The following is a 27,929-nucleotide window of genomic DNA, read 5'->3' on the forward strand; positions in this document are numbered from 1 at the left end:
AGTCCACCTGTGGTAAATTCAATTGATTGGACATTTAATTTTTTTATTTAACTAGGCAAGCCAGTTAAGAACAAATTCTTATGTACAATGACAGCCTACACCGGCCAAACCCAGACGACGCTGGGCCAATTGGGCGCTGCCCTATGGGACTCCCAATTACGGCCGGTTGTGATACAGCCTGGAATCGAACCAGGGGTCTGTAGTGACGCCTCAAGCACTGAGATGCAGTGCCTTAGACCGCTGCGCCACTCGGGAGCCCACTTGGGAGGACATGATTTGGAAAGGTGACCAGGAACCCAATGGTCACTCTGACAGAGCTCCAGAGTTCCTCTGTGGAGATGGGAGAACCTTCCAGAAGGACAACCATCTCTGCAGCACTCCACCAATTAGGCCTTTATGGTAGAGTGGCCAGACGGAAGCCATTCCTCAGTAAAAGGCACATGACAGCCAGTTTGCCAAAAGGCACCTAAAGGACTCTCAGACCATGAGAAACAAGATTCTCTGGTCAGATGAAACCAAGATTGAACTCTTTGGCCTGAATGCCAAGCGTCACTTCTGGAGGAAACCTGGCATCATCCCTACGGTGAAGCATGGTGTGGCAGCATCATGCTGTGGTGATGTTTTTCAGCTGCAGGGACTGGGAGACTAGTCAGGATCGAGGGAAAGAGGAATGGAGCAAAGTACAGAGATCCTTGATGAAAACCTGCTCCAGAGCGCTCAGGACCTCAGACTGGGGCAAAGGTTCACCTTCCAACAGGACAACGACCCTAAGCACACAGCCAAGACAATGCAGGAGTGGCTTCGGGACAAGTCTCTGAATGTCCTTGAGTGGCCCAGCCAGAGCCCGGACTTGAACCTGATCGAACATCTCTGGAGAGACCTGAAAATAGCTGTGCAGCGATGCTCCCCATCCAACCCGACAAGGCTTGAGAGGATCTGCAGAGAAGAATGGGAGAAACTTCCCAAATACAGGTGTGCCAAGCTTGTAGCATCATACCCAAGAAGACTCAAGGCTGTAATCGCTGCCAAAGGTGCTTCAACTGTAAAGGGTCTGAATACTTATGTAAATTTGATATTTTAGTTTAAATGTTTTATAAATTTTTTTGCTTTGTCATTATGGGGTATTGTGTGTAGATTGATGAGGGAAAAAACTATTTAATTCATTTTAGAATAAGGCTGTAACGTAACAAAATGTGGAAAAAGTCAAGGGGTCTGAATACTTTCCAAATGCACTGTATGTGAATGTGTGTGGGTTTTGTGTTTCAGTGTAGTGTGTGTGAGTTGGTACACTACATTACCTTCCACAAACTGTTGCCACAAAGTTGGAAGCACAGAATCGTCTAGAATGTCATTGTATGCTGTAGCGTTAAGATTTCCCTATTACGAACCATGAAAACAGCCCCAGACCATTATTCCTCCTCCACCAAACTTTACAGTTGGCACTATGCATTCGGGCAGGTAGCGTTCTCCTGGCATCCGCCAAACCCAGATTCATCTGTCGGACTGCCAGATGGTGAAGCGTGATTCATCACTCCAGAGAACGCGTTTCCAATGCTCCAGAGACCAATGGCAGCGAGCTTTAGACCACTCCGGTCGACGCTTGGCGTTGCGCATGGTGATTTTAGGCATATGTGTGGCTGCTAGGCCATGGAAACCCATTTCATGAATCTCCCAACGAACAGTTCTTGTGCTGACGTTGCTTCCAGAGGCAGTTTGGAACTTGGTAGTGAGTGTTGCAACCGAGGACAGACGGTTTTTACGCGCTACACACTTCAGCACATGGCAGTCCCGTTATGTGAGCTCGTGTGGCCTACCACTTCGCGGCTGAGCCGTTGTTGCTCCTAGACGTTTCCACTTCACAATAACAGCACTTACAGTTGACGGGGCAGCTCTAGCAGGGCAGAAATTTGACGAACTGACTTGTTGGAAAGGTGGCATCCTATGACGGTGCCACATTGAAAGTCACTAAGCTCATCAGTAAGGCCATTCTACTGCCAATGTTTGTCTATGGAGATTGCATGGCTGTGTGCTTGATTTTATACACCTGTCAGCAACGGGTGTGGCTGAAATAGCCAAATCCACTCATTTGAAGGGGTGTCCACATACCTTTGTATATATAGTGTATATAGTGTGTATATAGAATAAAACTATATAAAAAATAAATACAACTGTGTGTACATATTATGTGTCATCTCACTCTCTCTAGTATGTCCTTGAGAGAGAGCTTGTTTTTGTCTATTTAGTGTGTGTGTGTTTTAGAGAAAGCCAGTGAGCGTGCTCTCTTGTTTGTGGTCATGTTTATGCCTGTGTACTATGTGTGGATGTGCTCCATAGCGTGTGTGTGTGTGTGTGTGTGTTTGTGAGTGTGTGTTGTGTGTGTTTGTTTGAGAGTGTGTGTTGTGTGTGTGTGTGTGTTTGTGAGCCTGCGACCCAGCCCTTCTCCTGCTTTGTGGAGCACATGTTGTGTGACTGGCCAGCGAAGCAGAGGGGCCGATTATGCAAGAGCCTGCCTGGCTGCCAAGTCGTGTGTATTCTTGTGCATGCAATCGTTTTTAGAATATAAATTAAACCTGCAACTATGAGATTGTATTAACAAGCACAATTGACAAACTTTTCAGGAACTTGAATTGTGTTTACTAATGTTGCTGATTAAAACATTCATGGTGATTCTTTCAGCTAAATAAAGATGTCCCTTTTTTATTACCATCACTTGAGACTGAGAAACCTCTGACTGATCGGCCAAGAGTTAAAAAATATCCACTGTTGAAGAAGAAAATCTGATTTGATGGCAGCATCTGATTGTGGTTATGATTGATGTCTGGACAGCTGTGTGGGCTGTCTTCTGAGACACACACACACACACACACACACACAGACACACACACACAGACACACACATACAAACACACACACACACACACACACACACACATACACAGACACACACACACACACACACACACACACACAGACACACACGCAAACACACGTGGGCAGCATCTTTGATCTGGGGGCCATGGGTATATGAAACACACAATTCATAAATCATCTCAATTTCCTCAAACATTTTGCTCTCTCTCTATCTGACTCTTTTGTTGTGATCAGTTATATTTATATGAAAAATGCCAACCAGAAGGACCAGAGACGGAGTAGTATGGTGGAGGGGAGACTTAAAGTAAACCTGATGGCATAGTCAAGTTGCATAGAGATTGTATGCTGTAAATGGGGAGACATTTGCTAGTACTCTAAATGTCCACTTACAAATGTGTGAACAGAGATGATTTGATGCCAGAACATAATTTAATTCATATGCACAACCCAAACCATTTCAACAACCATGTCATTCCTCTTTACAAACACAGTCCCTCACCGTTCTCCTATAAGACCAGTGGTGGGACGGATGTGTGTAGACAGTCACATGAGATCCACCTGTTTGTGGACTAAAACACACAAACACAAACACTCCTCCCACTCCTTGCAGTTCAGTGTGGACTGTGTTTACCTGTCCGACAAGCGTACCACTTCCTACTCCCACAAGCCTCTGGATAAACATTTACAAGAGAACACACACACACTCAGTGTTTGTTTTACATGGGCGTCCTGTTTCGTCTGTCCATGTATCTGCAGGCCGGACATAAAGCTGAGGTTACCTACCAGAGATAATCTACTGCGTGTGTGTTATTATGCTTGTCTCTGTGTATGCAAAACGTCTGTCTCTTTGAGTTATTTTGCTGGGATTTATACCGGATGTTGTTAATTACAAAGCCTATACTCAACTATAAAGGAGTTGGTCAAAGCCATAACCGATCTGGGCCCTGGGCCCATATTCAAAAAGCGTCTCAAGAGTACGAGTGCTGATCTAGGATCAGGTCCATATAATCATGTTCATTATGATCTGCCGTTTAGGCTCTAATAGTGAATATGGGCCTTGGCGACAAGGCTGCCAGCTGAGCCCTCACCTCTGTTCTTTGTGTGTCCACCAGGAGACGGTGTTCATGGGGAATGGGGAACAGTACATCTGGAAGCCCCCTGAGGACAGTGACATCATCACCCTGCACCCAGCGCCTGCACCCCCGGGGGAGAATGGACAGGGATACACACCTACAGCCATGGAGGTTAGGGATGTGACTGTGTGTGTGTGTGTGTGTGTGGGTGTGTGTGTGTGTGTGTGTCAGGGAGAGAATTGTGTGTGTGCATTGATTAGGTAATATACAGTGAGGGAAAAAAGTATTTGATCCCCTGCTGATTTTGTACGTTTGCCCACTGACAAAGAAATTATCAGTCTATAATTTTAATGGTAGGTTTATTTGAACAGTGAGAGACAGAATAACAAACAAAAAATCCAGAAAAACGCATGTCAAAAATGTTATAAATTGATTTGCATTTTAATGAGGGAAATAAGTATTTGACCCATCTGCAAAACATGACTTAGTACTTGGTGGCAAAACCCTTGTTGGCAATCACAGAGGTCAGACGTTTCTTGTAGTTGGCCACCAGGTTTGCACACATCTCAGGAGGAATTTTGTCCCTCTCTTCTCCAAGTCATTAAGGTTTCGAGGCTGACGTTTGGCAACTCGAACCTTCAGCTCCCTCTCTTCTATGGGATTAAGGTCTGGAGACTGGCTAGGCCACTCCAGGACCTTAATGTCCTTCTTCTTGAGCCACTCCTTTGTTGCCTTGGCCGTGTGTTTTGGGTCATTGTCATGCTGGAATACCCATCCACGACCCATTTCCAATGCCCTGACTGAGGGAAGGGTACAGATTTGACGGTATATGGCCCCCACAATCATCCCTTTGATGCGGTGAAGTTGTCCTGTCCCCTTAGCAGAAAAACACCCCCAAAGCATAATATTTCCACCTCCGTGTTTGACGGTGGGGATGGTGTTCTTGGGGTCATAGGCAGCATTCCTCCTCCTCCAAACACGGCGAGTTGAGTTGATGCCAAAGAGCTCCATTTTGGTCTCATCTGACCACAACACTTTCACCCAGTTCTCCTCTGGATCATTCAGATGTTCATTGGCAAACTTCAGACGGCATGTATATGTGCTTTCTTGAGCAGGGGGACCTAGCGGGCGCTGCAGGATTTCAGTCCTTCATGGCGTAGTGTGTTACCAATAGTTTTCTTGGTGACTATGGTCCCAGCTGCCTTGAGATCATTGACAAGATCCTCCTGTGTAGTTCTGGGCTGATTCCTCACCGTTCTCATGATCATTGCAACTCCACGAGGTGAGATCTTGCATGGAGCCCCAGGCCGAGGGAGATTGACAGTTCTTTTGTGTTTCTTCCATTTGCGAATAATCGCACCAACTGTTGTCACCTTCTCACCAAGCTGCTTGGCGATGGTCTTGTAGCCCATTCCAGCCTTTTGTAGGTCTACAATCTTGTCCCTGACATCCTTGGAGAGCTCTTTGGTCTTGGCCATGGTGGAGAGTTTGGAATCTGATTGATTGCTTCTGTGGACAGGTCTTTTATACAGGTAACAAGCTGAGATTAGGAGCACTCCCTTTAAGAGTGTGCTCCTAATCTCAGCTCGTTACCTGTATAAAAGACACCTGGGAGCCAGAAATCTTTCTGATTGAGAGGAGGTCAAATACTTATTTCCCTCATTAAAATGCAAATCAATTTATAACATTTTTGACATGCGTTTTTCTGGATGTTTTTTTTGTTATTCTGTCTCTCACTGTTCAAATATACCTGCCATTAAAATTATAGACTGATCATTTCTTTGTCAGTGGGCAAACGTACAAAATCAGCAGGGGATCAAATACTTTTTTCCCTCACTGTATGGTTTGTGTACAGCAAATGTGTGTTAGCTTCAGACCTGGGGTCAAATACTATTTCAGGTATTTCAATTACTTTTCCGAATAAATTTCAAAACATGTATTCAGATAACCTTTCTTTGAAAAAAAACAAGTTGTTGAATATTGGAATGTATTTGGAAACACTAAAATACACTAAGTAAAATACACTCCCATGCATTTCAATCAAACTTTATGTATGTAGCACATTGCTTACAGAGGATGCATTTCAAAGTGCTGAAACAAATAAAAGAATAAAGGCAAGGAAGATAAAAACACTTGAATGCACAGAGATACCGTGACGAGATCCTGAGGCCCATTGTGAGGCCCATTTTTTTAAGGTGTCTGTGACAAACAGATGCATATCTGTATTCCCAGTCATGTGAAATCCATAGATTAGGGCCTAATTAATTTATTTCAATTGACTGATTTCCTTACATGAACTGTAACTCAGTAAAATCTTTAAAATTGTTGCATGTTGTGTGTATACTTTTGTTCAGTATAGTTAGTGTCACGCCCTGACTTATGGAACTACGACTGTCTCCGTCCTTTACACTCCGCGCCCCGTCCTCCTCCAGTGAGGACTCCTCCTTGAGCCCCCACGAGTGCAGTGGTCGGGGCTTCTCTCTGTCGATCCCCGACCACCCTTTTAGCCCCCCCCCAAAAAAAAATATTGGGGCAGTCTCTCCTTCTCCACCCTGATCCCTTTCAGGGCCTCCATCTGCTTGGCCAGATCCTCTCTTATCTCCCTCCAAGTCCATACTCTCTGCTCCTCCTGGGCACGCTGCTTGGTCCATTGGTGGTGGGATCTTCTGTCACGGTCGTTGAAGAACGGGTCAGACCAAGGCGCAGCGTGAAATGCATACATGTTTATTATTATAAACTAAACACACGAACAAAACAACGTAACGTGAAGTGAAGTCCTCATGCTAAACACACAATACAAGCCTATACACGGATCAAGATCCCACAACTAATGATTGCAAACAGGCTACTTAAGTATGATCCCCAATCAGAGACAACGAGCGACAGCTGCCTCTGATTGGGAATCACACCCGGCCAAACATAGAAACACAATACCTAGAATGTAAACATAGAAATAATAACATAGATCTCCACACCCTGACTCAACATACAAGAGTTCCATAAGTCAGGGCGTGACACTAACTATACTGAACAAAAGTATACACACAACATGCAACAATTTTAAAGATTTTACTGAGTTACAGTTCATGTAAGGAAATCAGTCAATTGAAATAAATTAATTAGGCCCTAATCTATGGATTTCACATGACTGGGAATACAGATATGCATCTGTTTGTCACAGACACCTTAAAAAAATGGGCCTCACAATGGGCCTCAGGATCTCGTCACGGTATCTCTGTGCATTCAAATTGCCATCGATAAAATGCAATTGTGTTTGTTGCTTATGCTTGCCCATACCATAACCCCACCACAACCATGGGGCACTCTGTTCACAGCGTTGACATCAGCACAAGGTGCACCTGTGTAATGATCATGCTGTTTAATCAGCTTCTTGATATGCCACACAAGTCATATGGATAGATTATCTTGGCAAAGGAGAAATGCTCACTAACAGGGATGTAAACAAATGTGTGCACAAAATATGAGAGAAATAATATTTTTGTGCATATGGAACATTTCTGTGATCTTTTATTTCAGCTCATGAAACATGGGGCCAACACATTACATATTGAGTTTATATTTTTGTTCAGTGTAAAAGCACCTTAAGATCTGTCTTAAGGTCTTTCTTAAAAATGCCTACAGTTTCTGAGGCCCTCAGATTCTCTGGCAGGCTGTTCCAAAGGCCAAGACGATAGTGACTGACCAAACGTTTTGGCCTTTGGAACCACTAAAAGACCAGAGGGACACACACACACAATATCTGAGAGACCGACCGGGCACATATCTTAAAAGCATGTCAGACATGTATTCGGGTGTAAGGCCACGTAGTGCTTAAAAAATCAATAAAGCAATTTTAAAATCAACTCTAAAACTAACAGGCAACCAATGCAGGGACTTTAAAATAGGTGTTATGTGTGCTCTCCCCCTAGTCTTGGTTAGCACATGTGCTGCTGCATTTAGAATTAATTGAAGCTGGCCAGGTATTTGAAAATAGCATTTGAAATAAGTATTTGAATTTTTTAAATTTTTAATATCCATTAAAATACTCAAAGAAAAGTACTTGTTTTGGAATATGTATTTTAAAGTACTCAAATACACAGACAAAAAGTATTTAAATAACAAATACTCAAATACACATGTATTTGAAACCAGGTCTGGTTAGCTTTATGTGTGAATTGTGGCAGAGGGGGTCATGTTTACTAAGAGAGCTCTCCTCTTTGATTGGCTGTGCCGTCATAACACAGACAACCTTTAACATCCATGTCTTCCTGAGTCAAACTGGGTCAGGGGCCTGGTCTCTGGTTAAACTGCAGGGTCGGGTTACAGCCATGTGGAACCCCAATGTGGGGGTCGACCCATAACCCATAACCTCTACACCCTGACCCTTAGCTCTAACACATCAGTCAAACTATAGGACCAAGTGACACCCCATTCCTCATGTAGTGCAGTACTTTTGGCTCGGTTCCAGACCAGAAGTGATTGGAATGATTGACATGAGGAATTATGGGATACTTTAGAGGGTCTCTTGGAATGAGACAGTCAGGAGTCAGGAGGGTAAAGCAACCCCTCCCTCCCCATCTCTCTCTCTCTCTCTCTCTCTCTCAATTCAATTCAATTCAATTTCAATTCAAAGGGCTTTGAATTGACATGGGAAACGTATGTTTACATTGCCAAAGCAAGTGAAATAGATCAAACAAAAGTGAAATAAACAATCAAAAATGAGCAGTAAACATTACACTCACAAAAGTTTCAAAGGAATAGAGACATTTCAAATGTCATATTATGGCCATATACAGTGTTGTAACGATGTGCAAATAGTTAAAGTACAAAAGGGAAAATAAATAAAAATAAATATGGGTTGTATTTACAATGGTGTTTGTTCTTCACTAGTTGCCCTTTTCTTGTGGCAACCGGTCACAAATCTTGCTGCTGTGATGGCACACTGTGGTATTTCACCGAATAGATATGGAAGTTTATCAAAATTGGATTTGTTTTCGAATTCTTTGTGGCTCTGTGTAATCTGAGGGAAATATGTGTCTCTGATATAGTCATACATTTGGCAGGTCGTTAGGAAGTGCAGCTCAGTTTCCACCTCATTTTACATTTTAGTCATTTAGCAGACGCTCTTATCCAGAGCGACTTACAGTTAGTGAGTGCATACATTTTCATACTGGCCCCCCATGGGAATCGAACCCACAACCCTGGCGTTGCAAGCGCCATGCTCTACCAACTGAGCTACACGGGGAGTGTGCACATAGCCTGTCTTCTCTTGAGAGCCATGTCTGCCTGTGGTGGCCTCTCTCAATAGCAAGGCTATGCTCACTGAGTCTGTACATAGTCAAAGCTTTCCTTAATTTTGGGTCAGTCACAGTGGTCAGCTATTCTGCCACTGTGTACTCTCTATTTAGGGCCAAATAGCATTCTAGTTTGCTCTGTTTTTTTGTTAATTCTTTCCAATGTGTCAAGTAATTCTCTTTTTATTTTCTCATGATTTGGTTCTCTCTCTCTCTTTCTCTCTCTTTCTCTCTCTCTTCTCTCTCTCTCTCTCTCTCTCTCTCTCTCTCTCTCTTATGGAAGTTTAGAACTCTTACATTTATAATACTACAGAAAACCTTCCCCAGGTTACCGTTCACACAAATGCCTCTGGAATTGTTAGGATAACATTTGTTTCCGTTCTTAAAGATCTGGGTTATGAGTCCTTTGTTCCAGATGTCAGGGAAATAACCTACACTCAGTATCAAATTAAACCATTTTAATATAGCCAATTTAAAGGTTTCACTAGTGAATTTGAGCATCTCATTTAGGATACCATCAGATCCTCATGCTTTTTTGTTATAGAAGTTTGGTAATTCCAATAATTGGGAAGTCCAACGGATTTAGATTTTCCTTTATAGCTTTTTCCAATCCATTCAACTTCTCATGAATGTGGCATTGTTCTGCATTTGCATACATTTTGTTTTAAAATGGGTTGTCCATATATCACCAAATTATTATTATTATTTTCCCCCAATTTTGCCAGAAGTTGTTTGTGTTTATGAACTCCTCAATTAGTATCAGTTGCTTGCTGTTATACTGGGCTTTTTTGGTTCTGAGTGTATGTTTATAGAGTTTTAAAGTATCACAGTAATGAAGGTGTAATTCACCATTATTTGGGTCTTTGTGCTTTCGGTTTGATAGTGTTCTGAGTTTTTACCTGATATTTTTACAATCTGTATAAAACCAGTTGTCATCTGTATTTTATTTTTATTTTATTTTTTTATAAATCAATTTCAGTTGTGCTTCCTTTGCTGTTTGCCTGAATATATTGTTGATGTTTTTTACTGCTAGATTGATGCCTTCTTTACTGTAAGTGTATGTGGTATCCAGAAAGTTATCTATATAAATATATCTAATATAGTTTTAGGTTTTCTGGTTGCTTTCTGGTATTCTTCAGTGCTGTTTTGGGCCCATCTGTATGAATTTCTGATGTTGTACAGCTTACTGGGCTGTGAATGTGTCTCTCTCTCTCCACACACACCGCATCGAATGTTGATTTGCCGTTCGTCTGCCGTTCGTCTGCCGTTCGTCTGCCGTTTGTCTGCCGTTCGTTCGCCGTGGTGTGTTTTAGGGATCACCCACTACATTTAGAATCGGTTTGCACAAGGTTTGCAAATTGCGGCTGGCACTCTGTTCAGAGGTCATATGTAATCTCGGCCAGCAAACGCTGCCGGTGTGTCCGTGCCTTAAGGGAGTGACCAGTGGTCTGGGGATTGTTAGTTTGTGTTTACTGTTTTAGCTTCAGGGTGGGGTGCAGGATTAAACTCGGAGGGCCACGTTCTTCTGATGTTCACCTAAATAGACATGTTCTCACTTGACTTAAACCCTTTTTCTGAATGGGTAGCATAGGTCATCTACAAATGTCCCCCAGGGGACTCCGTATTGGGTGTTTTTCCATTTATTTCCAGATCGTTTTCATTTCCTTCCTTTAGGTTTCCACATATATAGACTTTATTGACATTTTATATCCGCTTGCCTCTGTTAAACTGAATGTAACAGGAAGACACTGAGTCATCCTCTGTCCATACATAGAGTACAGGATGTTATGAGAAAAGTGCAGCAGGAGCAAGCTGCTTATGACCAAGCTGTAGTTTAGCTCCAGAGTCAGGAAGAAGCAGCTGATGAGCTGGTTAACTCTTAGTCTCAGGGTATAAGACAGGTTTGAGCCACTGGCTCCTTTTGCTGTGTGGCTGTGAGCAGAGTTTAAGGGGTTAAGTCTCTGCTGTTTGCCCTCATGAGTTAAACTCCTCATGTAGAATGTAGAGGGATCAGACTACTGCACAATGCAATATGCAGGCTCTCTCTCTTTTTCTCTCTCTTTCTCTCCCGCTTTCTCCCTCAATCACTAAGTATTTCACGCTCTGTCTCGTACTGTTTGTCTCAGTCTTTCCCTTTCTCTCCTCTTCCCCCTTAATCCCTCTTTCATTGTAATTTTTTTCTTATGTAGATTTTAATATATTAGCTATAAAATCATCTATGAAACAAAATACATAGTTATTAATCCCTCTTTCTCTTTATAATAGTCTTGTTCTCTTTTTCGGACTTCTCTCTGTCGTTCAGACACGCCCTAGTATACCCTGGAGTGTGTCAGTTGAATCTCCACCACTACCCTCCACTCCTCCTTCTCCTCCTCCTCCATCCCTCTCTCGCTCCTCCACTCCTCTACTTGCCTTTGGTAGGCACTGGCCTGCTCTCAACCAATCAGATCTCCCAAACCGGGACTTACCCACTAACATACATAATGCACACAAAACATTCTGAAACTCACTACTTATTTTCTGATATCCACAAAATAACAGAAATACGATATTTATTAAGATATCTCAAAATGAGTTTTGGTGCCAAGTTAATAATTCTGTCACACACAGAGCACAAATACGAACAGTATCTTAGAGGAGACGAGGAGGATAAAAAAAGAAAAAAAATTAAATACCGTACAGGCTTCCTCAACAACTAAAGTTCTGAAACCCCCATCATCTTGTGACTTCCTTCCTCTGCTGAAAACTGCTGCATAGCGCACACACAGGCGCATGCACACATTCACACACACATGCATGCACGCACACACACACACACACACACATACACACACACACACACAAATACACACACAGGCACACCCACACAAACATACACACACACAGAATGACTGCATAGAGCCCACACACAGCGCATGGTAGGGTCTTTGTTTATCAAAAGAGATCACCACAGATTTGTGGGGGCAGGATACAGTTGAAGTCGGAAGTTCAAATACACCTTATCCAAATACATTTAAACTCAGTTTTTCACAATTTCTGACATTTAATCCTAGTAAAAATTCCCTGTCTTAGGTCAGTTAGGATCACCACTTTATTTTACGAATGTGAAATGTCAGAATAATAATAGAGAGAATTATTTATTTCAGCTTTTATTTCTTTCATCACATGCCCAGTGGGTCAGAAGTTTACATACACTCAATTAGTATTTGGTAGCATTGCCTTTAAATTGTTTAACTTGGGTCAAATGTTTCGGGTAGCCTTCCACAAGCTTCCCACAATAAGTTAGGTGAATTTTGGCCCATTCCTCCTGACAGAGATGGTGTAACTGAGTCAGATTTGTAGGCCTCCTTGCTCGCACACGCTTTTTCAGTTCTGCCCACACATTTTCTATAGGATTGAGGTCAGGGCTTTGTGATGGCCACTTCAGTACCTTGACTTTGTTGTCCTTAAGCCATTTTGCCACAACTTTGGAAGTATGCTTGGGGTCATTGTCCATTTGGAAGACCCATTTGCGACCAAGCTTTAACTTCCTGACTGATGTCTTGAGATGTTGCTTCAATATATCCACATCATTTTCCTTCCTCATGATGCCATCTATTTTGTGAAGTGCACCAGTCCCTCCTGCAGCAAAGCACCCCCACAGCATGATGCTGCCACCCGTGCTTCACGGTTGGGATGGTGTTCTTCAGCTTGCAAGCCACCCCCTTTTTCCTCCAAACATAACGATGGTCATTATGGCCAAACAGTTCTATTTTTGTTTCATCAGACCAGAGGACATTTCTCCAAAAAGTACGATCTTCGTCCCCATGTGCAGTTGCAAACCATAGTCTGGCTTTTTTATGGCGGTTTTGGAGCAGTGGCGTCTTCCTTGCTGAGCGGCCTTTCAGGTTATGTCGATATAGGACTTGTTTTACTGTGGATATAGACACTTTTTTACCAGTTTCCTCCAGCATCTTCACAAGTTCCTTTGCTGTTGTTCTGGGATTGATTTGCACTTTTCGCACCAAAGTACGTTCATCTCTAGGAGACAGAACGCATCTCCTTCCTGAGCGGTATGACGGCTGCATGGTCCCATGGTGTTTATACTTGCATACTATTGTTTGTACAGATGAATGTGGTACCTTCAGGCATTTGGAGATTTTGATTTTCCCATGATGTCAAGCAAAGTTTGAAGGTAGGCCTTGAAATACATCCACAGGTACACCTTCAATTGACTCAAATGATGTCAATTAGCCTATCAGAAGCTTCTAAAGCCATGACATCATTTTCTGGAATTTTCCAAGCTGTTTAAAGGCACAGTCAACTTAGTGTATGTAAACTTCTGACCCACTGGAATTGTGATACAGTGAATTATAAGTGAAATAATCTGTCTGTAAACAATTGTTGGAAAAATTACTTGTGTCATGCACAAAGTAGATGTCCTAACCGACTTGCCAAAACTATAGTTTGTTAACGAGAAATTTGTGGAGTGGTTGAAAAACGAGTTTTAATTACTCCAACCTAAGTGTATGTAAACTTCCGACTTCAACTGTATATAAATATTAGGATGAACAATGTCGGAGTGGCATTGACAAAATACAGTTGAATAGAATGCAGTATATACATATGAGATGAGTAAAGCAGTATGTAAGCATTATTAAAGTGACTAGTGTTCCATTATTAAAGTGTGTATATATGTATATAGGGCAGCAGCCTCTAAGGTGCAGGGTTGAGTAGCTGGGTGGTAGTTGGCTAGTCTGATGGCCTTGAGATAGAAGCTGTTTTTCAGTTTCTCGGTCCCAGCTTTGATGCACCTCTACTGACCTCGCCTTCTGGATGAAAGTGGGGTGAACAGGCCGTGGCTCGGGTGGTTGATGTCCTTGATGATCTTTTTGGCCTTCCTGTGACATCGGGTGCTGTAGGTGTCCTGGAGGGCAGGCAGTGTGCCCCTGGTGATGCGTTGGGCAGATCGTACCACCCTCTGGAGAGCCCTGTGGTTGCGGTTAGTGCAGTTGCCATACCAGGCGGTGATACAGCCCGACAGGATGCTCTCAATTGTGCATCTGTAGAGGTTTCTGAGGGTCTTAGGGGCGAAGCCAAATTTCTTCAGCCTCCTGAGGTTGAAGAGGCACTGTTGCGCCTTCTTCACCACACTGTCTGTGTGGGTGGACCATTTCAGATTGTCAGTGATGTGTGATGAACTTGAAGCTTTCCACCTTGTCCACTGTGGTCCCGTCGATGTTTCCTGATGTCCATGATCAGCTCCTTCATTTTGTTGACGTTGAGAGAGAGGTTGTTTTCCTGGCCCCACTCTGCCAGAGCCCTCACCTCCTCCATGTAGGCTGTCTCGTCATTATTGGTAATCAGGCCTACTACTGTTGTGTCGTCTGCAAACTTGATGATTGAGTTGGAGGTGTGCGTGGCCACACAGTCATGGGCGAACAACGAGTACAGGAGGGGGCTGAGCACGCATCCTTGTGGGGCCCCTGTGTTGAGGATCAGCGAAGTGGAGGTGTTGTTTCCTAACTTCACCACCTGGGGGCGGCCCGTCAGGAAGTCCAGGACCCAGTTGCACAGGGCGGGGTTCAGACCAAGGGCCCCAAGCTTAATGATGAGCATGGAGGGTACTATGGTGTTGAAGGCTGAGCTATAGTCAATGAACAGCATTCTGACGTAGGTATTCCTCTTGTCCAGATGGGATAGGGCATTGTGCAGTGCGGTGGCGATTGCATCGTCTGTGGATCTATTGGGGCGGTAAGAAAATTGTAGTGGATCTAGTGTGTCAGGTAAGGTAGAGGTGATATGATACTTAACTAGCCTCACAAAGCACTTCATGATGATAGAAGTGAGTGCTACGGGGCGATAGTCATTTAGTTCAGTTACCTTTGCTTTCTTGGGTACAGTAACAATGGTGGACATCTTGAAGCAAGTGTCCGTAAACACTCCAGCCAGCTGGTCTGCGCATGCTCTGAGGATGTGGCTAGGGATGCCGTCTGGGCCGGCAGCCTTGCGAGGGTTAACACGCTTAAATGTCTTACTCACGTCGGCCACGGAGAACGAGAGCCCACAGTCCTTGGGAGCGGGCCGCATCGGTGGCACTGTTATCCTCAAAGCGGGCGAAGAAGGTGTTTAGCTTGTCTAGGAGCAAGACGTCGGTGTCCGCGACGTGGCTGGTTTTCCCTTTGTAATCCGTGATTGTCTGTAGATCCTGCCACATATGTCTTGTGTCTGAGCCGTTGAATTGCGACTCCACTTTGTCTCTGTACTGATGTTTTGCCTGTTTGATTGTCTTACGGAGGGAATAACTACACTGTTTGTATTCGACTGCATTCCCAATCACCTTGCCATGGTTAAATGTGGTGGTTCGCGCTTTCAGTTTTGCGCGGTTTCTGCCATCTATCCACGGTTTCTGGTTTGGGTAGGTTTTAATAGTCACCGTGGGAACAACATCCCCTATACACTTCCTGATGGACTCAGTCACTGTGTCTGTGTAAGCGTCAATGTTATTCGCAGAGGCTACCCGGAACATATCCCAGTCCGCGTGATCAAACAATCTTGAAGCATGGATTCCGATTGGTCAGACCAGCGTTGAATAGACCTTAGCATGGGTACTTCCTGTTTGAGTTTCTGCCTATAGGAAGGGAGGAGCAAAATGGAGTCGGGATCTGATTTGCGGATAGGGCCTAGCAGGCATCTCGAAAAGGCGAGTAGCAGTGATCTAGTGTTTTCCCTAAGCGAGTACTACAGTCAATGTGTTGATAGAACTTCAGTAGCGTTTTCCTCAAATTTTCTTTGTTAAAATCTCCAGCTTCAATAAATGCAACCTCTGGATATGTGGTTTCCAGTTTGCATAAAATGCAGTGTAGTTCCTTGAGGACTGTCGTGGTATCGGCTTGAGGGGAAATATACACGGCTGTGACTATAACCGAAGAGAATTATCTTGGGAGGTAATACGGTCGGCATCTGATTGTGAGGCATTCTAGGTCGGGTGAACAAAAGGACTTGAGTTTCTGTATATTATCACAATCACACCATGAGTAGTTAATCATGAAGCATACACCTACGCCTTTCTTCTTCCCGGAGAGTTCTTTATTCCTGTCTGCGCGATGAACTGAGAACCCAGCTTGCTGTATGAACAGGGACAGTATTTCCAGAGAGAGCCATGATTCCGTAAAACAGAGTATGTTACAGTCCCTGATGTCTCTCTGGAAGGAGATCCTCGCTCTGAGCTCGTCTACTTTATTGTCCAGAGACTGAACATTAGCAATATACTCGGAAGTGGTGGATGGTGTGCCCACCTCCTGAGTCGGACTAGAAGTCCACTCCGAATACCTCTTCTCCACCGGCGGCGACTTGGAGCAGCCTCTGGGATAAGTTAAATTGCCCTGGGGGGTACGAACAAAGGATTCAATTCGGGAAAGTCATATTCCTGGTCGTAATGCTGGTGAGTTACTGCCTCTATGATATCCAAACGTTATTTCCGGCTGTATGTAATAACACAAAAAAACGTTCTGGGCTAGTAATGTAAGAAATAACACACAAAAACACTAAATACTGCAAAGTTGCTTAGGAGCTAGAAGCAGAGCTGCCGTCTGTTGGCGCCATCTTGTGGTGTATTTAAGAATGATGGAGGCCACTGTGTTCTTCGGGACCTTCAATGCTGCAGAAAGTTTGTGATACCCTTCCCCAGATCTCAAATCAAATCAAATAGTTTTTGCCACATGCGCCGAATACAACAGGGGTAGACCTTACAGTGAAATGCTTACTTACATGCCCATAATCAACAATGCAGTTTATAAGAACATTTAAAAAAAAAGTTAAATAAAAAATAGCAAATAATTCAAAAGCAGCAGTAAAATAAAATAACAGTAGGGAGGCTATATACAGGGGTACCAGTACAGAGTCAATGTGCGGGGGCACCGGTTAGTCGAGGTAATTGAGGTAATATGATATCTCCATCTCTTTCTCATGCAAATGACAGGGATTTGGGCCTTGTCGGGTGTCTGTAGAATATCCTTCGCGTCCGACTCGTTGAAGAAAAAATCTTAGCTATTTTTGGTCATAAGAGACGGTGCCAGAAACATTATGTACAAAATACAACACAATCCTGTCTCGGTGCTCTACGGACAATTCCTTCGACCTCATGACTTGGTTTTTGCTCTGACATGCACTGTCCACTGTGGGACCTTATATAGACAGGTGTGTGCCTTTCCAAATAATGTCCAGTCAATTGAATTTACCACAGGTGGACTCCAATCAAGTTGTAGAAACATCTCAAGGATGATCAATGGAAACAGGGTGCACCCTACCATTGTGTCGCTGAGTTGTCATAATGCTTCAGCAAATGTACATTATCCTAGGTGCGTTAGAAGACACAATGTAAGTAACCTAATTTATGTCCCTCTTACTGCCCTGATTGCCTCTGCTGATCCTATAGCTATTGTATGCAGTAATCATATGCCTATGAACCAGAGTAATACTGTTAGCACTGAGGTGGTGTGCCCTAGCAGGAAGTCCACTGTGTGCAGCTCACCCTGCACTAATAAAAATAACTTGAGCATGTCTACCTCTGCCAAGCTTCCCAGGAAAGTGTTAAAAATAGCCCACGTTAACATATGTAGCTTAAGAAACAAGGTTCATGAAATTAATAGTTTGCTAGTAACAGATGACATTCATATTCTGACAATCTCTGAAACTCACTTAGATAATACCTTTGATGATACAGTGGTAGCAATACATGGTTATAAGATCTACAGAAAGACAGAAATGCCAAAGGTGGAGGTGTGGCAACTTATATTCAAAACCACATTCCTGTAAAACTTAGAGAGGATCTCATGTTAAATACTGTTGAAGTAATATGGCTACAGCTTCATCTGCCTCACCTTCATCTGCTATAGACCACAAAGTGCTAACAGTCAGTATCTGGATAACGTGTGAAATGCTTGATAATGTATGTGATATCAATAGAGAGGTATATTTTCTGGGTGATTTAAATATTGACTGGCTCTCATCAGGCTGCCCACTCAAGAGAAAGCTTCAAACTGTAACTAGTGCCTGCAACCTGGTTCAGGTTATCAATCAACCTACCTGGGTAGTTACAAACAGCACAGGAATGAAATCATCAACATGTATTGATCATATCATTACTAATGCTGCAGAAATTTGTTTGAAAGCAGTATCAAAATCGGATGTGGTGACTACGGTATAGTAGCCATATCTAGGAAAACCAAAGTTCCAAAGGCTGTGGACCTAATATAGTGTATAAGAGGTCATACAATACGTTTTGTAGGGATTCCTATGTTTTTGATGTAAAGAATATATGTTGGTCTGTGGTGTGTAATGACGAGCAACCAGACGCTACACTTGACACATTTATGAAATTGCTTATCCCAGTTACTAATAAGCATGCACCCATTAAGAAAATGATTGTAAAAACTGTTAAATCCCTGTGGATTGATGAGGAATTGAAAAATGGTATGGTTGAAAGGGATGAGGCAAAAGAGATGGCAAATAAGTCTGGCTGTACAACCGATTGGCAAACGTACTGCAAATTGAGAAATCATGTGACTAAACTGAATAAAAAGATTAAGAAACTACACTATGAAAATGACATAAAGAATGACAGTAAAAAGCTTTGGAGCACCTTAAATGAAACTTTGGGCAAAAAGGCTAACTCCGCTCCATCATTCATTGAATCAGATGGCTCATTCATCACATTCCCACTGATATTGGCAACTACTTTAATTATTTTTTAATTGGCAAGATTAGCAAACTTAGGCACGACATGCTAGCAACAAACACTGACACTACACATCCAAGTATATCTGACCAAATTATGAAAGACAAGCATTGTAATTTTGAATTCTGTAAAGTAAGTGTGGAAGAGGTGAAAAAAATTATTGTTGTCTATCAACAATGACAAGCCACCGGGGTCTGACAACTTGGAAGGAAAATTACTGAGGATAATAGCGGACAATATTGCCACTCCTATTTGCCATATCTTCAATTTAAGCCTCCTAGAAAGTGTGTGCCCTCAGGCCTGGAGGGAAGCAAAAGTTATTCCCCTACCTAAGAATAGTAAAGCGCCCTTTACTGGCTCAAATAGCCGACCAATCAGCCTGTTACCAACCCTTAGTAAACTTTTTGGGAAAATGTTGTTTGACCAGATACAATGCTATTTTACAGTAAACAAATTGACAACAGACTTTCAGCTCACTTATAGGGAAGGACATTCAACAAGCACTTACACAAATGACTGATGATTGGCTGAGAGAAATTGATGATAAAATATTGTGGGGGCTGTTTTGTTAGACTTCAGTGCAGCTTTTTACATTATCAATCAGAGTATGCTGCTGGATAAAAGTACGTGTCATGGCTTTACACCCCTGCTATATTGTGGATAAAGAGTTACCTGTCTAACAGAACACAGAGGGTGTTCTTTAATGGAAGCCTCTCCAACAAAATCCAGGTAGAATCAGGAATTCCTCACGGCAGCTGTCTAGGCCCCTTACCTTTTTCAATCTTTACTAACGGCATGCCACTGGCTTTGAGTAACACTATACACGTCAGTTACTACAGCGACTGAAATGACTGCAACACTTAACAAAGAGCTGCAGTTAGTTTCAGAATGGGTTAGTCCTAAATATATATCTATGTATGCGGATGACTCTACACTATACACGTCAGCTACCACAGCGACTGAAATGACAGCAACATTTAACAAAGAGCTGCAGTTAGTTTCAGAATGGGTGTCAAGGAATAAGTTAGTCCTAAATATTTCAAAAACTAAAAGCATTGTATTTAGGACAAATCATTCACTAAACCCTAAACCTCAACTAAATATTGTAATGAATCATGTGGAAATTGAGCAAGTTGAGGAGACTAAACTACCAATGTGTAAGTCGCTCTGGATAAGAGCATCTGCTAAATGACTTAAATGTAAATGTACATGTAAACTGCTTGGAGTAACCCTGGATTGTAAACTGTCATGGTCAAAATATATTGATACAACAGTAGCTAGGATGGGGAGAAGTCTGTCTAATAAAGCGCTGCTCTGCATTCTTAACAGCACTATCAACAAGGCAGATCCTACAGGCCCTAGTTTTGTCGCACCTAGACTACTGTTCAGTCGTGTGGTCAAGTGCCACAAAGAGGGACTTAGGAAAATTGCAATTGGCTCAGAACAGGGCAGCACGGCTGGCCCTTTCATGTACACAGAGAGCTAACATTAATAATATGCATGTCAATCTCTCCTGGCTCAAAGTGGAAGAGAGATTGACTTCATCACTACTTGTATTTGTGAGAGGTATTGACATGTTGAATGCATACCCCACAAGACATGCCACCAGAGGTCTCTTCACAGTCCCCAAGTCCAGAACAGACTATGGGAGGCGCACAGTACTACATAGAGCCATGACTACATGGAACTCTATTCCACATCAAGTAACTCATGCAAGCAGTAAAATGTGATTTAAAAAACAGATAGAAATACACCTTATGGAACAGTGGGGACTGTGAAGCAACACAAACATAGACACATGCATACAAACACACGATAGCATACGCACTATACACACACGTACACATGGATTTTGTGTTATAGATATGTGGTAGTAGAGTAGGGGCCTGAGGGAACACACTTAATATGTTGTGAAATCTGTTTTGAATGTATTGTAATGTTTTTTAAATATATACAGTGGGGAGAACAAGTATTTGATACACTGCCGATTTTGCAGGTTTTCCTACTTACAAAGCATGTAGAGGTCTGTAATTTTTATCATAGGTACACTTCAACTGTGAGAGACGGAATCTAAAACAAAAATCCAGAAAATCACATTGTATGATTTTTAAGTAATTAATTTGCATTTTATTGCATGACATAAGTATTTGATACATCAGAAAAGCAGAACTTAATATTTGGTACAAAAACCTTTGTTTGCAATTACAGAGATCATACGTTTCCTGTAGGTCTTGACCAGGTTTGCACAGGGATTTTGGCCCACTCCTCCATACAGACCTTCTCCAGATCCTTCAGGTTTCGGGGCTGTCGCTGGGCAATACGGACTTTCATCTCCCTCCAAAGATTTTCTATTGGGTTCAGGTCTGGAGACTGGCTAGGCCACTCCAGGACCTTGAGATGCTTCTTACGGAGCCACTCCTTAGTTGCCCTGGCTGTGTGTTTCGGGTCGTTGTCATGCTGGAAGACCCAGCCACGACCCATCTTCAATACTCTTACTGAGGGAAGGAGGTTGTTGGCCAAGATCTCGCGATACATGGCCCCATCCATCCTCCCCTCAATACGGTGCAGTCGTCCTGTCCCCTTTGCAGAAAACCATCCCCAAAGAATGATGTTTCCACCTCCATGCTTCACGGTTGGGATGGTGTTCTTGGGGTTGTACTCATCCTTCTTCTTCCTCCAAACACGGCGAGTGGCGTTTAGACCAAAAAGCTCTATTTTTGTCTCATCACACCACATTACCTTCTCCCATTCCTCCTCTGGATCATCCAGATGGTCATTGGCAAACTTCAGATGGGCCTGGACATGCACTGGCTTGAGCAGGGGGACCTTGCATGCGCTGCAGGATTTTAATCCTTGACGGCGTAGTGTGTTACTAATGGTTTTCTTTGAGACTGTGGTCCCAGCTCTCTTCAGGTCATTGACCAGGTCCTGCCGTGTAGTTCTGGCTGATCCCTCACCTTCCTCATGATCATTGATGCCCCAACGAGGTGAGATCTTGCATGGAGCCCCAGACCGAGGGTGATTGACCGTCATCTTGAACTTCTTCCATTTTCTAATAATTGCGCCAACAGTTGTTGCCTTCTCACCAAGCTGCTTGCCTATTGTCCTGTAGCCCATCCCAGCCTTGTGCAGGTCTACAATTTTATCCCTGATGTCCTTACACAGCTCTCTGGTCTTGGCCATTGTGGAGAGGTTGGAGTCTGTTTGATTGAGTGTGTGGACAGGTGTCTTTTATACAGGTAACGAGTTCAAACAGGTGCAGTTAATACAGGTAATGAGTGGAGAACAGGAGGGCTTCTTAAAGAAAAACTAACAGGTCTGTGAGAGCCGGAATTCTTACTGGTTGGTAGGTGATCAAATACTTATGTCATGCAATAAAATGCAAATTAATTACTTAAAAATCATACAATGTGATTTTCTGGATTTTTGTTTTAGATTCCGCCTCTCACAGTTGAAGTGTACCTATGATAAAAATTACAGACCTCTACATGCTTTGTAAGTAGGAAAACTTGCAAAATCGGCAGGGTATCAAATACTTGTTCTCCCCACTGTAACTGCCCAGGAATGGGGATCCATAATAAATACAAATACAAATGTCTGATCTAAATTTAAAGTCTCATAGCAAAGGGTCTGAATACTTATGTAAATAAGGTATTTCTGTTCTTTATTTTTAAAACATTTGCAAAAATTTATAAAAACCTGTTTTTGCTTTGTCATTATGGGGTATTGTGTGTAGATTGATGAGGGGAAAATATAATATCATCCGTTTTCGAATAAGGCTGTAACGTAACAAAATGTGTAAAAAGTGAAGGGGTCTGAATACTTTCCCGAATGCACTGTACTCTGTAGACAGGCCCGTAAAAATTTTTTTAAACTGTATGAAAATCCCTTGGGGTCTGAGAGAGATAGAGAAAGAGAGAGATATGGACAACGATAGGTAAAGAGAGAGAGAGAGCTGTTTGCTCAGCAAGCGTTTCTCAGGAGCAGTAGAGCAGAGGTGCCAGTCTGGGTGTGAACATGGAAGACACCCATGACCGTGTCCCAAAATCATTTGGGACACCTCTCTCCTAATAGAACTATGACACAGACATGTCATGGAGGTCACAATGTCAGTTAAATGAAATGCCTCTGCAAGGTTCTACACATGCCATTCGGTTGTGAGTAGTAAACGTTAAAGACTTAAGAGCTCCAGCAGTTACACACACTCACTCACACACTCACTCACTCACTCACTCACTCACTCACTCACTCACTCACTCACTCACTCACTCACTCACTCACTCACACACTCACACACACACTCACACAGCTCTAGCAGTGCACACAAACACACACAGATAAACACTAACACGCACATGGTCCATTCATACATACAGTGCCTTGCAAAAGTATTCACCCCTTGGCGTTTTTCCTATTTTGTTGCATTACAACCTGTAATTTAAATGGATTTTATTTGGATTTCATGTAATGGACATACACAAAATAGTCTAAATTGTTTAAGTGAAATTATAAAAAATAACTTGTTTAAAGAAAATCAAAAAAATTAATAACTGAAAAGTGGTGTGTGCATATGTATTCACCCCCTTTGCTATGAAGCCCCTAAATAAGATCTGGTGCTACCAACTACCTTCAGAAGTCACATAATTAGTTAAATAAAGTCCACCTGTGTGCAATCTAAGTGTCACATGATCTCAGTATATATACACCTGTTCTGAAAGGCCCCAGAGTCTGCAACACCACTAAGCAAGGGGCACCACCAAGCAAACGGCACCATGAAGACCAAGGAGCTCTCCAGACAGGTCAGGGACAAAGTTGTGGAGAAGTACAGATTAGGGTTGGGTTATAAAAAAATATCTGAAACTTTTAACATCCCACGGAGCACCATTAAACCCATTATTATGAATATGGCACCACAACAAACCTGCCAAGAGAGGGCTGCCCACCAAAACTCACGGACCAGGCAAGGAGGGCATTAACCAGAGAGGCAACAAAGAGACCAAAGATAACACTGAAGGAGCTGCAAAGCACCACAGCGGAGATTGGAGTATCTGTCCATAGGACCACTTTAAGCCGTACACTCCACAGAGCTAGGTTTTACGGAAGAGTGGCCAGAAAGAAGCCATTGCTTAAAGAAAAAAATAAGCAAACACGTTTGGTGTTCGCCAAAATGCACGTGAGAGACTCCCCAAACATATGGAAGAAGGTAATCTGGTCAGATGAGACTAAAATTGAGCTTTTTGGCTATCAAGGAAAACGCTATGTCTGGCGCAAACCCAACACCTCTCATCACCCTGAGAACACCATCCCCACAGTGAAGCATGGTGGTGGCAGCATCATGCTGTGGGGATGTTTTTCATCGGCAGGGACTGGGAAACTGGTCATAATTGAAGGAATGATGGATGGCGCCAAATACAGTGAAATTCTTGAGGGAAACCTGTTTCAGTCTTCCAGAGATTTGAGACAGGGATGGATGTTCACCTTCCAGCAGGACAATGACCCTAAGCATACTGCTAAAGCAAGACTTGAGTGGTTTAAGGGGAAACATTTAAATGTCTTGGAATGGCCTAGTCAAAGCCCAGACCTCAATCCAATTGAGAATCTGTGGTATGACTTAAAGATTGCTGTACACCAGCGGAACCCATCCAACTTGAAGGAGGGGGGTTAATACTTGCCAAAGGGGGTGAGTACTTTCGCAAGCCACTGTACCATGTGAAAGCATTATTTACACAATTATTCTGTAATGAATAACCAATGTAACTCATTGAGAATAATGTTTTAGTGTTTTGGCTGGCATCCAGATCCCTGACACACACCATTCTATTTCCTCCACTACTTGTCCAGGCTGACTGTGGTGAAATGTAACTGGTTTATCCTGTGGTTAGGTAACTCTACCACTCAACCCAGCCACAGCACACAGCAAGCTGATAACACAGTTTACTCTGGCTTATCCTGCCTGGGCAAAATGGGTCAGGTTACTGCACTGTACAAGTAGTGTCAACATACACACACACAGGCCTTGCATACTTTATGTGCAGGCTGACACACAGACAGACAGTCTGCACACAGTTATACAGTCATGAGGGCAATAAAAACCTCACCATATCATCAAAGGCACCAGGCTGTACGTTTCATATACCACCCTGTAGAATAAAAGTGTTGAATTGAGCATACAGTGCATTCAGAAAGTATTCAGACCTCTTTACTTTTTCCACATTTTTGTTACATTACAGCCTTATTCTAAAATGGATTAAGTACATTTCTTTCCTCATCAATCTACACACAATACCCCATAATGACAAAGCAAAAACAGGTTTTTAGAAATGTTTGCAAATGTGTAAAAACAACAAAAACAGAAATACCTTATTTACATATGTATTCAAACCCTTTGCTATGAGACTAGAAATTGAGCTCTGGTGCATCCTGTTTCCATTGATCATCCTTGAGATGTTTCTACAACTTGATTGGAGTCCACCTGTGGTAAAATTCAATTGATTGGACATAATTTGGAAAGGCACACACCTGTCTATATAAGGTCTCACAGTTGACAGTGCATGTCAGAGCTAAAACCAAGCCATGACGTCAAAGGAATTGTCCGTAGAGCTCCGAGACAGGATTGTATCAAGGCACAGATCTGGGGAAGGGTACCAAAACATTTATGTAGCATTGAAGGTCCCCAAGAACACAGTGGCCTCCATCATTCTTAAATGGAAGAAGTTTGGAACCACCAAGACTCTTCCTAGAGCTGGCCACTCGGCCAAACTGAGCAATCGGGGGAGAAGGGCCTTGGTCTGGGAGGTGACCAAGAACCCCATGGTCACTCTGACAGAGCTCCAGAGTTCCTCTGTGGAGATGGGAGAACCTTTCAGAAGGACAACCATCTCAGCAGCACTCCACCAATCAGGCCTTTATGGTAGAGTGGCAAACGGAAGCCACTGGAGTTTGCCAAAAGGCACCTAAAGGACTCTCAGACCATGAAAAATGTGATTCTCTGGTCTGATGAAACCAAGACTGAACTCTTTGGCCTGAATGCCAAGCGTCACGTCTGGAGGAAACCTGGCACCATCCCTACAGTGAAGCATGGTGGTGGCAGCATCATGCTGTGGGGATGTTTTGCAGAGGCAGGGACTGGGAGACTAGTCAGGAACGAGGGAAAGATGAACGGAGCAAAGTACAGAGAGATCCTTGATGAAAACCTTCTACGGAGAGCTCAGGACCTCAGACTGGGGTGAAAGTTCACCTTCCAACAGGACAAGGACCCTAAGCACACAGCCAAGACAACGCAGGAGTGGCTTTGGGACAAGTCTCTGAATGTCTTTGAGTGGCCCAGCCAGAGCCCGGACTTGAACCCGATCGAACATCTCTGGATACACCTGAAAATAGCTGTGCAGCGACGCTCTCCATCCAACCTGACAGAGCTTGAGAGAAGCTGCAGAGAAGAATGGGAGAAACTCCCCAAAAACAGGTGTACCAAGCTTGTAGCGTCATACCCAAGGAGACTCGAGGCTGCCAAAGGTGCTTCAACGAAGTACTGAGTAAAGGATCTGAATACTTATGTAAATGTATATTAACGTTTTATGTATTTTTTTAATACAAAAAAATTGCTTTGTCATTATGGGGTATTGTGTGTAGATTGAGGAAAATAACAATTTAATCAATTTTAGAATAAGGCTGTAACGTAACAAAATGTAGAGCGGTCTGAATACTTTCCGAATGCACTGTATGTATAATAAAAAATACAATTTAGGGCAATAAATTACTAAACTTCTTTAGTAAATCATTGTGGTCAATCATATTGTCCTTTATTTCCATGTGCTGTAAGTGAGACTGTATAAACTGTGTTATAGCATTCTCCCCGTTGAACAAGTCTTGTGTAAGATGTTTGTAACCACAATTTCAACAGTTGTACTCATTGTGATAGCTAAGTGTTTCTCCCTCTCTCTGTCTCATCTTCAGATCGCAGACACGTACTCCACCGTGTGTAAACCACAGAAGAAGAAACCTTCCCCGTACAACAGTGGAGCCAATACCCTCCCCCGCAACCACTGCTCTGGGGAGAAGAATGGAGGAGGTAGGGGAGGAGGAGCAGGAGGGAATGAGGGAGGGAACAGGGCGTGGGGTGGTCCCGGTGAAGGGGCGAGAGGTGGCGGTCGGGGGATCCAGGGTGGCCAGGCCAGATCCCACGAGGAGCCCTGCTACGAGCCCGTCGGTGACAGGTCCTGGCCCGGCTGCGTGGTGGCCGAGTCAGACCCGGCGTATGCCACTATCGACTCCCACCGGAAACGTGAGTGGGCAGGAACCAATAACGGTGCGCTGGGGGCGAACGCAACACTGAAGCCCAGGAAGAAGCCTCCTCAGCAGGGAGCGTCGTCTCCAGAGGCCCCGTGCCCCCAGGGACCTCCAGCATGCCCCCCGGCCCCTCCGTCCAGGGCCTTGCCTGGGGGGGAGAACTTCTATGAGACCATCAGCGATGTGAAACAGGGGGCCAACAGCGCCAGCACCACCACCATCTTCACCTTCAACGACGGGATGGAGATGTACGTCACTGGCCTGTAGCTGAGAGATACTGGCTCACACACAGACACACACTGGGCTGGGTTCGGACCTGTTTGGGTTCTTCTGACCCTGTCTACACCTGATATACCCTATGAAAGTGACTGGAAGCAATGTACATAAAGCCCCACAGTGGCGGTGTCGTAATACACATAAAACCTAGCAGTCAAACAGGGAAATGGTTCCAATCGTTTTTCCACCATTAATTTTTCCCATAGGGGATTTTAGAAACACTTAAAATAAGGTCTGTGTTTCGTGTAGGCTTACCCTGGTGTGACGTGTAAATGTAAATCTCAATATATTTGTCTCTATTTACTCTCAGATTCGAAAATGCTAATTAGCGTCAAAGTAGACATCATGCAAAACTACAAATCCATGCAAACTCCTGCAAAACTATAAATCCATGCAAGCTCCTGCACATCA

The 27,929-nt window shown here is 43.3% G+C and overlaps 1 protein-coding gene across 1 annotated transcript in view; it reads left to right on the forward strand.

The window, feature by feature from the left end:
- Nucleotides 1-27,654, forward strand: part of LOC121546524 — a 32,674-nt gene extending 5,020 nt beyond the window's left edge. The window contains exons 7-8 of the mRNA XM_041857778.1: nucleotides 3,984-4,115; nucleotides 26,910-27,654. Of these exons, the coding sequence (XP_041713712.1) occupies nucleotides 3,984-4,115; nucleotides 26,910-27,509 (732 nt within the window). The 3' untranslated portion in view covers nucleotides 27,510-27,654. The remainder of the gene's footprint in view (nucleotides 1-3,983; nucleotides 4,116-26,909) is intronic.
- Nucleotides 27,655-27,929: the final 275 nt, after the last annotated feature.

The sequence above is a fragment of the Coregonus clupeaformis genome, chromosome 30, assembly GCF_020615455.1.
Source record: "Coregonus clupeaformis isolate EN_2021a chromosome 30, ASM2061545v1, whole genome shotgun sequence".
NCBI classification, from domain to species: domain Eukaryota; kingdom Metazoa; phylum Chordata; class Actinopteri; order Salmoniformes; family Salmonidae; genus Coregonus; species Coregonus clupeaformis.